The sequence below is a fragment of the Vipera berus genome, assembly GCF_964194415.1.
Source record: "Vipera berus genome assembly, chromosome: 1".
NCBI classification, from domain to species: domain Eukaryota; kingdom Metazoa; phylum Chordata; class Lepidosauria; order Squamata; family Viperidae; genus Vipera; species Vipera berus.
This window is the reverse complement of record NC_138202.1, coordinates 258,431,606-258,444,437: the sequence shown is the minus strand read 5'-3', so window position 1 is coordinate 258,444,437 and position 12,832 is coordinate 258,431,606. Positions and strand designations below refer to the sequence as shown.

The 12,832-nt window shown below is 40.4% G+C and overlaps 1 protein-coding gene across 1 annotated transcript in view; it reads left to right on the top strand.

The window, feature by feature from the left end:
• Nucleotides 1–6,846: 6,846 nt before the first annotated feature.
• The window catches only part of GPRC6A (G protein-coupled receptor class C group 6 member A), a gene marked incomplete at both ends in the record, with an annotated part of 39,055 nt that continues 33,069 nt past the window's right edge, over nucleotides 6,847–12,832 (top strand). Inside the window, one exon of the mRNA XM_081346641.1 lies at nucleotides 6,847–7,007. Within this exon, the coding sequence (XP_081202767.1) occupies nucleotides 6,847–7,007 (161 nt within the window). The remainder of the gene's footprint in view (nucleotides 7,008–12,832) is intronic.

The following is a 12,832-nucleotide window of genomic DNA, read 5'->3' as shown; positions in this document are numbered from 1 at the left end:
TCTCTAACATTCTGGCATTCAGGATACACAATACTGTACTGAATGTAATTTCCAGGAAAGCAAATTCTAGCTGAATAGAGATAGTCCTCAACTTACAACAGTTCATTTAGTGACTGTTCAAAGTTACAACAGTACTGAAAAAAGTGACGACCCTTTTTCACACCTATGACCGTCGTGGCATCCTGGTGGTCACGTGATAAAAATTCAGATGCTTGGCAACTGACTCATATTTATGAGAGTTGCAGTGTCCTGGGATCATGCGATCGATCCCCTTATGCGTCCTTCTAACAAGCAAAGTCAATGGGGAAACCATGTTACTAACTGAACAATGGCAGTGCTTCACTTCACAGCTGTGGCAAGAAAGGTTGTAAAATGGGGCAAAACTCACTTAACAAATGTCTCACTTAGCAACAGAAATTTTGGGCTCAATTGTAGTCGTAAGCTCAGGACTACCTGTATTGGGAAGAACTATCTAACACTTAAGAGGACTACCTACAGAGAAGGTGGCCTCAAGTGAAAACTAGACAGCCATTTGTCTGGGGACGTTTAACTTCTTGCATCGAGCAAGAGGCCATTTCTGACTCTGTGACTCTGTGCAGTTGGAAATACACGTAAAAAACTATGTTCAGAGAAGCTTCTTCCACTTCTGCCATTAAAAAACTGGGAAGGGGGGGCAGTGACAGAAAAGTCCCTGCTTGTGCCTCCCATATTGTACCAATGTTCTCTCTACTCCATCTGTCCTTCCCTTTTCTCCTCCCCTATTACTTGCATCCCCCGACAGCAAAAAGTATCCCATTCCTCTGCTGAAGACAGAGAAACACTGAATACTCAGAACAGAGCTAGAAGGGACCTTGGAGGTCTTCTAGTCCAGCCCCCTGCTCAAGCAGGAGTCCCTGTATCATTTCAGGCAAGACTTCTCAAAGCAAAGCCTCGATGCTAACATACATGTAGTCCTCAGCTCATGACCACAAATGGGACCAGACAGTTGTTAAGTGAATGGTGCCCAATTTTCTGACTTTTTTGCCATAGTTGTTAAGGGAATGATTGCAGCTGCTATGGGGATCATACACGCAATAAGCAAAACCAGCTTTCCCCACTGACTCTGCTTGTCAGAAGCTCCCTAGGAAGGTCACACATGGGCATCACCAGGCTGCTGCAACCATTACAAATATTTATCAGTTGCCAACCACCTGAATTTTGATCATGTCATTATAGGGATGCTGCAACGGTCATAAGTGCAGGGACCAGTCTTAAAAGTCACTGTTTTCAGTGCCACTGTAACTTGAAAAGGTCACTAAACAAATGATTGTCAGTCAAAGATTACCTGTACTATTACTACTACTGCTGCTGCTGCTGCTACTGCTACTACTATTACTACTACTACTACTACTACTACTACTATTACTACTACTACTACTACTAATACTACTAATAATAATAATGTTGGAAGGGACCTTGGAGGTCATCTAGTCCAACCCCCTGCTCAGGCAGGAAACCCTATACCATTTCAGACAAATGGCTGGCCAGTCTCTTTTTAAAAACTTCCAGTGTTGGAGCATTCACAGCTTCTGGAGGCAGGTTGTTCCACTGGTTAATTGTTCTAACTGCCAGGAAGTTTCTCCTTAGTTCTAGGTTGCTTCTCTCCTTGATTAGTTTCCATCTGTTGCTTCTTGTCATGCCTTCGGGCGCTTTGGAGAATAGCTTGACTCCCTCTTCTCTGTGGCAACCCCTGAGATATTGGAACACCGCTATCGTGTCACCCCTCGTCCTTCTCTTCATTAAACTAGACATACCCAATCCCAGCAATCGTACCTTATATGTTTTAAGCTGTTCTGTACCAGCCTACTACCGGCCCTGCAGAAAAGGCAGGGACAACCCCTTTACAAGAAGGCAAGAGGCTGGAACTAAGCCTGCCAAATTTATGGACACAAAAGCAAACAGAGCAAAACAAAACACGAACTATGAAACAGGAGCTATTCAAACGGTTGCCTTCAGCAAACCAGCCCTCCCACACATTCCCCTTTTAAACAGTTCAAGGCGTGGCTTCTCTCTGCCTCCTTCCGAGGTGCCCCATTGCCTTCCTCTGTTTACTCCTGCTTGACTGCCTCCTGCATCGGGTGTCCTTGAACAGGGCCAGCTGTGGGTCATCTTCATCCACGCTGTCAGGCTCACACAGCTGGGTCTGCGTCATAACCAGATGGGAGGGGCCTGGCTGAGGGCTCTGCGGAGCCTCAAGGCTATCCTCTGCAAGCTCTCCAACACCCCCCTCCTCCTCCTCTGAATCATCCGACCCAACTGCCGAACCCACAGGCTGACCCTGAATCACAATATAAGCCTCCAGTCCATCCTTGCTTTTCCCAAACTAAAAACTCTAGCTTTTGCAAAATGCAGCTCTTTAATGGATTTTGCTAGGAAGTGCCAAATCTAAATACAGATTAAGAGACTACTTAGAGCTACTTCAATGCTGCCACATTCAGTAAACCATGCAGCAATGCATTGTGGAATATTGTCCATGGAGAAACTCAATCATCCAGGTCACGGTTGTCCCAAAGGTGCTTTTTTCAAAACGCAACTGAGCTTTCTTGCCTTTTTTTTTTCTTTGAAAATGTTTCGCCATCTCTTCAGAATGGATGAGAAGCGAAACATTTTCAAAGAAAACAAAAACCAAGAAAGCTCAGTTGCCTTTCGAAAAAAGTATCTTTGGGACATTGTGGAATATTCTATCTCCAGAGTCTCTGGCAATTGGGAAAATACAGGTTTGTATCAATCAAAGCTAAATTTGTTTGTGTGTGTGTGTGTGTGTGTGAAAATGTAATGTGTTGTCTGTATAAGGAGTGAATCATTGGCATACCTTCCTTTTCTCATTTTGTCTGCGCTCCTAGATTTGTTGTGCAAGTTTCTTAGTAATAACCAGCTTCAGCTCGTCTGTGCATTTCATATGAACTCCATAAAACCTTCTAAAACACCATCTGTCCAGCCTGGAAAGTGTTTTGCAAACATCAGGAAAGCTTTTGCTGTGTTTTCCTATTCAACAGACTATGTAAGGTGATATGCTTGCATTGGACAACTGATTTTCTTAACAACCTACTAATGTTAGAAATTCAGGTACATTATGAAGATACTTCGGTATCTATTTTTTTAAAAAAACCCCAAAACAACCCTCTGATATTTAAGGATTGTGTTTCATCGTTCCTTGTTATAGAAATATTTGCATGTTTTAAACAGCCAGCTAAACAGATGGAAAAAAAAATGCCACAGTCCTGTATATTTCAGAATGAGGAATGGAACACATTTTATTTAGTATAGAAACAAAGAGAGGGGGGGGGGGAATAACACTTATTTTTTTAAAAGGTCATAATCCTCATTCATTATATATTTAGTTACCCTAAATAAACTTCTCTTGATGAAATAGTTATAAAAGATGGAGACTGAACTGAACAGGAACAATCTTATAAGATGCATTTCTGCCATAAAAGTGCTCAGTGTGACATGCAAGAACATTGTGAACTGACTAAACCCGAGGCCTTGTTTTCCCTATCAACTAGAGCTAAAGAAACTTGCTTACTCTTTTAAAAACAAACAATATTCTTTATTATGTTTGTTGTAAGAATGCCTCTTTTTACAAAGTTTTGGAAAGGTTGAAAAGGCATCTCTTTGATTGCATGAACAACAAAGATGCTACCATATACATCTTACTTGAAAAATACATGAAAATAAAAATAGTAGATGGGTCAGTTGTGGTTGTAAGACAAGGACTATGTGTACCGGTACTTTAAAATCTGCAGAGGTTTAGATTTCCACTACTTGAAGGACTAGTGAGTAGCACTGTAATGCAGTTGTCTAGCTGTGTCTTTACCCTTAGGTTCTCTCAGTTTTGACCTTTGGGCAAGGATGGGTTTCAAGCATGAGGTGCAATTAATGTGTCACACAATTATTAGTCAACCAATCTACAGCCATTACAAAGATTTCAATTTTCCTGGAAATTATGTCCAAGTTTGAGATGGCCTATGCTTGAGTTAGAACATGCCTAGACTCTCAGGCTGGTCTTTCTTGCTATTTTCTCTCAAGTCTAGGACCCAAAATTAGATTCCCAGTAAGAGCATTAGGATTCGATGTAAACATAAAAGGCGGAAGCCATAATGGAATCAACCTAACAGATGGCAAAGCTTCAAGATGCAGCATGAATTCAATGAAATGCTTTTCCTTGAATTAAATATCAGCTCATTGACTTTCTAACTGCGATAGGCACCTTAGTCTTTGAAAACAAGTAGAAAATGGTCCTTTCTCTATTAAAGGTTTTTTTCCAGCCCAATGCAGAATGGTCCTTTTTGGCAGCTAAAATGCACTGCACCTAAGATGGCCAAGTTCAAGTACTTTAATTTACTTTAATTAAAGAGAAATTTAATAAGCTGGCTAAAGTAGAAAATAATGAAAGGACTGCAATACAGATCTAATTTGGTCTAAGAAACCTATTCATACTGCAAAATAAGGACTTCGATCTCTGGAAGTGAATCAGCTATTTAAATCCCCAGTGGTTTTTCTACAATACTTCTTGTCCATTTCCATGTATCTATGCCACATGATAGAGAATGGATGTTAGTAATGTGAAGATCCATCAGTAACTAGTATGAACCTGCTTTGCTTTGAGGTACTCTTCCAAGATTTTTTCTGCCAGAAAGGTCAATAGAGTTGGCAGAGGTTCATCAGCTCTACCCCATCCAGTTCTACAGAATTCATTCCAAAAAAATTTACACCTGACTTTTCCTGTAGTTGCTCCTAAAAAGTCTTTCATTTCTATTCATGGTGCTTGCAATTTAAAAGGTTTTGTGATATTTGTCTATATATAGATGACTAGGCTGAGCCTGAGGGAGGGGTCAAACGCGTCATCAGTCATGAGTCCCTTTATGCCCGCAAGAGATCTAAGTCCAGCCCATCTTGAAATTCTTCTATTCTTAACTCCCACTAATTTCCCTTGACTGTTAGTTAATATTTATGTAGAGAGCTTAAGCATACAACAAATCTTTATAAACATTTGAACTGCCTGGATCTCCTGATTTTCTTGGTGCTTGACAATATATTAGACAGTCAAAATTATCTTTGATTTTAACTGGCTTTGGTTAACCAAGTAAAATTTAAGATAGTGACATACGGTAATTTTATACCAATAAGGGGTTTTTTACTGTAATTTTCTGGGAAAGGACATGATTTTCAAAGGTGGCATAAGAATTTACATGTAATATTTTTTTTGCATGTAGTGTAAGTATTATGTATCCTTGTCACTATCCCAATTAGATATTTTTTACTTACTTTGCATTAGGAGGGTTCAGTAGGAAGGTGAGCAGTTCCTATAAAAATCCAATAGATTTAAAATAAAACATTATATTACATAAGCTGCAAACTGGACAAAGAATTCAACATGAAGTCTGGGCAACACAGATAAATGGATTTTTTACTTCATCCAATTGCAAAACTATTGATGCAGCTTACCTTTATGTTTCTTTTTGCTGCAGCCGCATTGCGTGCCAATCACATTCAGCTTATGATCTTCTACTGTTCCAATATGTTTTTCTCAAGTACTGTTGGCAACCTAGAATATCATCTATCCTGTATTTGCTTGCTTGATTTCTCTTACCATTGTGAAGACTTCTCTGTTATTTTCAATCCATGTTTCCAATCTATAAAATTCTTTGATAAATTGAACAAAACCTTTTCTGAGCTATTTTCCATCCAGTTTAATTTTGTGATATAGAAACATGGTAAGTATTCTTTCCATTCATTGCCCACATCTTTAACAAGAATATTGATAACATCATTCCAAAAATTAGCTCATTTTAATTAGAAATGAACACCCTTCAAGTCTATGGAAGTTTTTAATCATCCAGGCCATGGTTGTCCCAAAGGTGCTTGTTATGTATTGGGGTTTGGAAAAACACCTATTCACTTGCATACTGGAAACTAACAGTTCTCCAGCACATGTACTGAGCTCTAACAGTTCAGGCGGGAACCAAAATAGCGGGAATAATGGGTTCAATCTGATTGGTTGTATGATGGTATATAAAGAGTGCATGTACACCCTAACCCCTCAGTACAGTTATGGTTATCAATAAAGTTGCTGTTCCTCTGTACTCACATGCCTGGCATCTTTCCTGCTCATTCGAACCCGAAACACAGCAGTGGTGATGAAGGTGGGATCCTGCTTCGCCATAGAGCTGAAGTCACGAGGGGACGGCTTTACATGCTGGAGGAAAGAGGCATCTTTCTCCCCCCCCCTCTCTATCGGCCGGCTAGATCAGCACGCTAGCGGCCACGTGCTCAGAATCACCCGTCTGAGCCTGTGGAGCAGGATCCAAGTGCAAGAGAAAGAAGATGCCAAAAGTCGGCCAGCCCCGTGAATTCAACATCCGCCATCCCGAGCAGTGGCCGTCGCACCTCGGGCAAGTAGAAAACTACTTACGGGTGAACCAAATCACAGAAGATGGCCTAAAAGCAGCAACTCTACTCTGCATCAGCGGGCCTGTGACGTTCGACTTGGCTGAAAGTCTATTTGCCCCAAAACTGATTGAATCCATCTCGTTCACTGATCTCAAACAGAAGCTGAACGGACACTTCAAACCCAGAATGTCGGAGATGGCCTGGTGATTCAGGTTCGACCAGAGAGTGCAACGCCCCGGGGAAACTGCATCAGAGTTCATCGCGGCCTTACGCCAGGCTGCACGCCTCTGCAGGTTTTCCAACCTGGATGAATGCCTATGAGACCGGCTAGTATGTGGCCTTTGAGACAAGGCACTGCAGCAGAGACTTTTTGCAAGACCTAACTTAATGCTACTCGACACGCAAGACGAAATAATGGCTGATGAAGCAGCCGGAGGCACGGTCCAAGTAGTACAGACATCCAAAACCCTCAAGCCTGAAGAAACAATTCACCATGAAGCAGCTAAGTATGATGAAACCACAGTCGATGAAGAAGCAGAAGTAGACAAGCTTCAGAAGCTAGCTGGGACACAAGAGTGAGGACTGGATCACAGAGAGAACACCTGTAAGGCAGCTCTCTTCCCTCGATGTATGGGTTGCAGTGGCAACCATGCACGTGTGAATTGCAGGTTCCAGAGGGCCACGTGTCGGGTCTGTGGACGAACGGGACACATTGCTGTAGTGTGCCGAACCCGCTCCAGAGAAGGTCAGCTCAAGCAACAATCGGAGAACTCGACAAAGAGAGGTACCGGGCGCCAGAGTCGGAGAACTATTTGCCGAACTGGGGCCCACCGCCCCCTAAAGCCTAAACTAAAACTTAAGATTAATTTACAAGGCATTCCATGCAAGATGGAACTATACTCTGGCTCAGCGGTCTCAATTATCTCATACGAGACCTTTAAAATTGTTTGCAGCCACAGTAAGCAGTGGGTTAAATTGAGGCCCTCTAGTATCATACTGACCGATTTTCAGAACAACAAGGTTAGAATTAAGGGGGAGGCCCCCCTGTCTGTTAAGTTTAAAAAGTTTCATGGGCACCTGGATGTCGTTGTGGCCAATGAACCAGTTTAATAGGGTTAGATTGGTTTGAGGCATTAGGAATCTTAATTACCGGCATTAATCAAATGCATGGGAGTAACATCGAATCTGTCTGCGAAGAATTTGCAGACGTGTTCGATTCAAAGCTAGGAATGTACACAGGGCCCCCAATTTCATTTAAATTAGACCCGAACGTTATGCCCATCAGGATTAAACCCAGGAGAGTCCCATTCGCATTGAAACATAAAATTGAAGCGGAATTGGACAAATTAGTTGAACAAGGAGTGTTGCAGCCTGTAGATGGGGGGGAATGGGAAACCCCTATAGTTACCCCACTTAAACCTAATGGGGAAATCCGTATCTGCACTGATTATAAGTGCACCCTAAATAAGGCTTTAAATAAGCATGCTTACCCCTCAGTACAGTTATGGTTATCAATAAAGTTGCTGTTCCTCTGTACTCACATGCCTGGCATCTTTCCTGCTCATTCGAACCCAAAACACAACAGTGCTTTTTTCCAAAAGACTACTGGACTTTCTTGTTTTTTCCCTTTGAAAACACTTCACTTCTCATCCAAGAAGCTTTAGTTCTGAAGAAGAAGCCTCTTGGATGAGAAGGGAAATGTTTTCAAAGAACACCCCCCCACACACACACACACAAAGGACCTTTGAAACATTCTTTGAATTTTCAAGCCAACCATTGAACCATCTAACCAATATGCTATCAAAATCATCTTTGCCTAATTTATTTATCAAAATCATATGGCTAAATTTATCAACTAATTTGCCAAGTGTATTCAAGATTTATCAGCATTTCCTCAATCAACTATGGAATATAGCAAATCACATGGGTTTCCCCCCCCAGCCCCCCAAGTTATCACTACTTTGTTTTTCAGATGCTTCCAGGTTGATCAATTTATTACCTCTTTATTTATAAATCTTCAATTCCAGATTTATTGTTCAAGATTTGTAAATGTAATGACTTAATAAATCAATTATTTCATTTTTATTTTTTAGATTTTAAGCACATTGCATTCATTAGATTTATAATTGTGGAAAGCTACAGAGATGACCTTGAAGAAAATATGCAGAAATGGTTATGAAAACAAAAGCATGCCTTGAACCCAGGAAACAGAAAAAGCATGAGAAAGAAGCAAAAACTGACTGCAACATGAGCACTTGGGTATAAGAGGCTTATACTCCATAAGTTACACAGTCAGGCTTTCAAGATTGTGTTATTGTAATTTATGTCAGTAAAGTTTTAGCTGAGGTTGTCTGGACTGTTTCCTGATCTGGTCCCCCTCAAAGGTCTGACAGTAATGCAGCATATTTAAATTCTAGAAAATAAAGCAGCACCCACAAATGCAAACATACATTTCTGTTTTACATGTTATTCAGCATAAATCTGATTTGGTCATTGACTGTGCAGCCATGAAAGTATGATTCATGGTACTCTTTAGAGGCGAGCAGCTTGTGAGAATTTCCAGATATTGCTGAACTACAGTTCTTAGCATTCTTCACTTCTGCCATGCTTTCAGAGACTGTTAGGAATTGATTCAGCAACATCTGAAGGGTAACAGGTTTTTATCTGAAGCATACAAGAATTTTGATACATAGTACTTTGGGCCTTCCTTCCTTCCTTCCTTCCTTCCTTCCTTCCTTCCTTCCTTCCTTCCTTCCTTCCTTCCTTCCTTTTAGGTTAAAAAAAAATTCTCGCAAATGAAGGCAAATATACGTGTCCCAGGATAATGTTGCAGGATCCATTCTGAATCAGTCACCAGGACCAGAGGTTTATTCTTCCAACCTTTCAGATTCATGCTGGACCCTATCCTCAGGGAATCTCTCTTTCCAGAATGTGTCTGGAAAGAGATAAGTTCCCTGAGGATGAGCTCTATCATGAATCTGAAAGCTCGGAAGAATAAACCTCTGGTCCTGGTGACTCACTCACGTTGCATCCCGCAAAGCTTTATTTACTCACAAATAAAAGGTTATAGGAGTAGAACCTAGACATTAAAAGATGAATGTCCCAGATAGTGAGGATTTTAAACCAGTAAATACTGGCCATCATCTATATTGATCTTCAACTCTCTTCATAAACATAATAAAACAATAAACCGGAATCTCGTCACTGTGTTCTACAAATATAAGAGTTATCAAAAAAGCAAGCTGAAAATAGTATTACACAAGCTTTTGAAAGGAACATTGGAATTACAGTTCATGACAGAATTATAAACAATAAAGAAATGACAATGTAGGGGAAAGAAATCACATGCTCTATCATGTGCCTTAGCTAGTTGAATCAACTCTTTAAAAACATTTTTTTAAAAAACAAAGAAATGAATAAAATTTTACTGTTTTGGTTGTCCTCTCTGCTTCCTGCAACAAGCAATTTAATACACAAAACAGATAAGCATTTTACAGAGTTGAGTAAAAGCAGAATGTTTGTAGTATAACGTACAGAGCAAAATGAAGCTGAGATCTAAAATAAAGATACAGGATATACAAAAGTGTGTATTTTTCTCCCACCCTCTCCCAGGAATAAAATGTACCTCTCAAAGGACAGACTAGATGGATTCAAAGGTGTCCATGATGATTTGCACTGCCTTGGTTTCTTGGAGCCATTTGTCTGGAGTGGCTTGAAGATTCCTGCACTCACATCCAAGCTCCTTCCACCCTTGTGATTCTAAAATCTCACCAAGGAGAGGTGATCTACAAATCTGAAACAAATCTGTGACAAGTTTCTTCTCAAACACAGTACTTTGGTTGATCTCAGCAGATATCTGCAATCTCCCTTTCTTCGATGGAAAAAAAAATGTATACAAAGCAATGTTACATACAAATGCAGCATGGGAAAATGTTCTCAAAGGTGCTTTTTCAAGAGGCAACTGGACTTTCTTTGTTTTTCCTTGAAGACATTTTGCTTTTCATCCAAGCAGCTTCTTCAATTCTGAAGAACGGAAGCTTCCTCGGTTCTTCAGCTTCAGAAGCTTGGATGAGAAGTGAAACATCTTCAAGGAAAAACAGAGAAAGTCCAGTTGCCTCTTGAAAAAGTACCTTTGGGAAAATAATCACTGAGAATCTCCCTAGATATAGGAAAATATATGCTAAGGAAGAGAAGAAGGAGAGGGAGAAGAAAGAGAAGAACAATCTTATGTCAAGTAACATTTTACAAGACGTGGACAGACAGAAATACACATACATACCTCTTAATTGTTTGATAACATGTTTCATATATACATTGCTCTTAATTAACAATTCTAAACATAAAAGCTTAATATAATCAGTACCTTCTGTTTCTATAAATAATGTCAAATCATGTGCCAATTATGTCATGCTTATTTTGTAAACTTCCATTCCTAATGTGAAACCCCTCGGTATTTTCTTACCTAAACCATGTAATTCTATTTAAAACAACTTGGTTTGTAGCCATAAACCATGGCAAGATTTCCAGCTACTAAGAATAGAGTTAAAACGCATCCCCAAACAATCATGCAGATCCTGAAGGTTCTAAAATCTGTTTCAAACATGTGCCAATTGGTGCACATCCTGAAAGAAGTATTTGTCAATGAACTGCTTGCAAAGCTCCAAAGATTAGCATCAATCTGCATGGAAGAAATATAAAAAGTCCCAGAAATTCATATAAAGACAGTTGAATGAAAATACATATATTTAGTTACTGAGATGCTGTCAAACACAGGACTTTGAGGGAGATAAGCAGGGACTCACTTAGCAGAAAGTACGGACCCTGTATCTCTTAAGATTGCAACAAAAAAGTCTAACATCTTTAGCATCTCGGAAGACAAACCTATTGTGTTGCTCAGAGGAGTTACATTGTCAATTCTTACTTTCCTAATAATTACAGTGTTGTTGGGAAATTCCTGCATTAGAGTAATTAGCATAAAGTGCTCATTAGTTTAAATAACCTTCCCTTGAAAAATGTCACTAATGTTGGGAAGAAGGGTTGAGAGTCTAGGATGGGAGGTTTATGGCATATGATCCCTAACAGCTATTGATAAATTGAATAAAAAGGTAAAGGTAAAGGTTCCCCCGCACATGCGTGCTAGTCATTTCCGACTCTAGGAACCGGTGCTCATCTCTGTTTCAAAGCCGAAGAGCCAGAGCTTGTCCGAGGACGTCTCCGTGGTCATGTGGCCGGCATGACTAGACGCCAAAGGCGCATGGAACACTGTTACCTTCCCACCGTAGTGTTTCCTATTTTTCTACTTGCATTTTTACATGCTTTCGAACTGCTAGGTTGGCAGAAGCTGGGACGAGTAACAGGCGCTCACTCTGCTATGCAGTACTCAGGATTCGATCCGCCAAACTGCTGATCTTCTGATCGACAAGCTCAGCGTCCTAACCCACTGAGCCACCGCGTCCCTTATGATAAGTTGAATACGCACATATAATTTCTATCAGAACATGTCATCCAAAAATGGGAAAATTGTCCTCTAACAACAACAAAGATGCTAGAGCCAAAATATACACAGAGAAGGTTTCCTCAGGCACGAGAGCTAGAATGTTAGAGAAGTTTCCTGCAAGGTGGAATATTTGTTGGCATGCCCCCAACTGTGTGTTTGGTCATTGTTTTCTGTTGTGTTGCACTTCTGCTCCCACAACTGCAACTTCTGGCAGAGGGTAAAGGCACTCTTCCAGCCACCTGTCAAAACTATCTTCCTCCTCTAACCCTGCTCTACCTGATGGAGAATGACTAGCAGATGATTTTCTTGCCTGCAGAGAAGTCCACCAAGATAGTCTCAGATAAACACTCTTTACCATTTTTTTTTAAAAAATGAGGCCAAGTAGAGTGCAGACATGGCAAATTTATGCTGGCATACTTTGTGACACCTCCCAAAGAACTTTCCCCTTGGACCAATTCCTCTTCACTGTATCTTTGAAAACCTTGACCTCTGTTTGCTAGTTTTCACTCTCTATTTACAGCCCTTAAGCTCTGTTCTAGTGACGTGAAAATAAATACAGTTGACTCCAATTTAACAGGCAACTTAACTCATTACAGCCCAATGTGCAGTCCAAAATAAGTGCATGGTTTTACATCAAAGGTAAGCTGAAGGAATTAATTCAGGTACAGCAAAATGCGAAGAAAGATATTTTCAATTCAAAATGGATGCTGACAGCAGAGAGAAGGGAGATGACAAAATGATAGGTAGTTCATACAGAATACAAGGAAGGGTAACGTAAACCAGGCCAGAAAAGTATGCAGTACATGTTTTTTGGAATTATTCAGCAGTGGCCATAAGAGACTGTTTTTTTTCCTGTGTAACAATGTAATCTGTTGTATTTGTATACGTTACACATACACACAC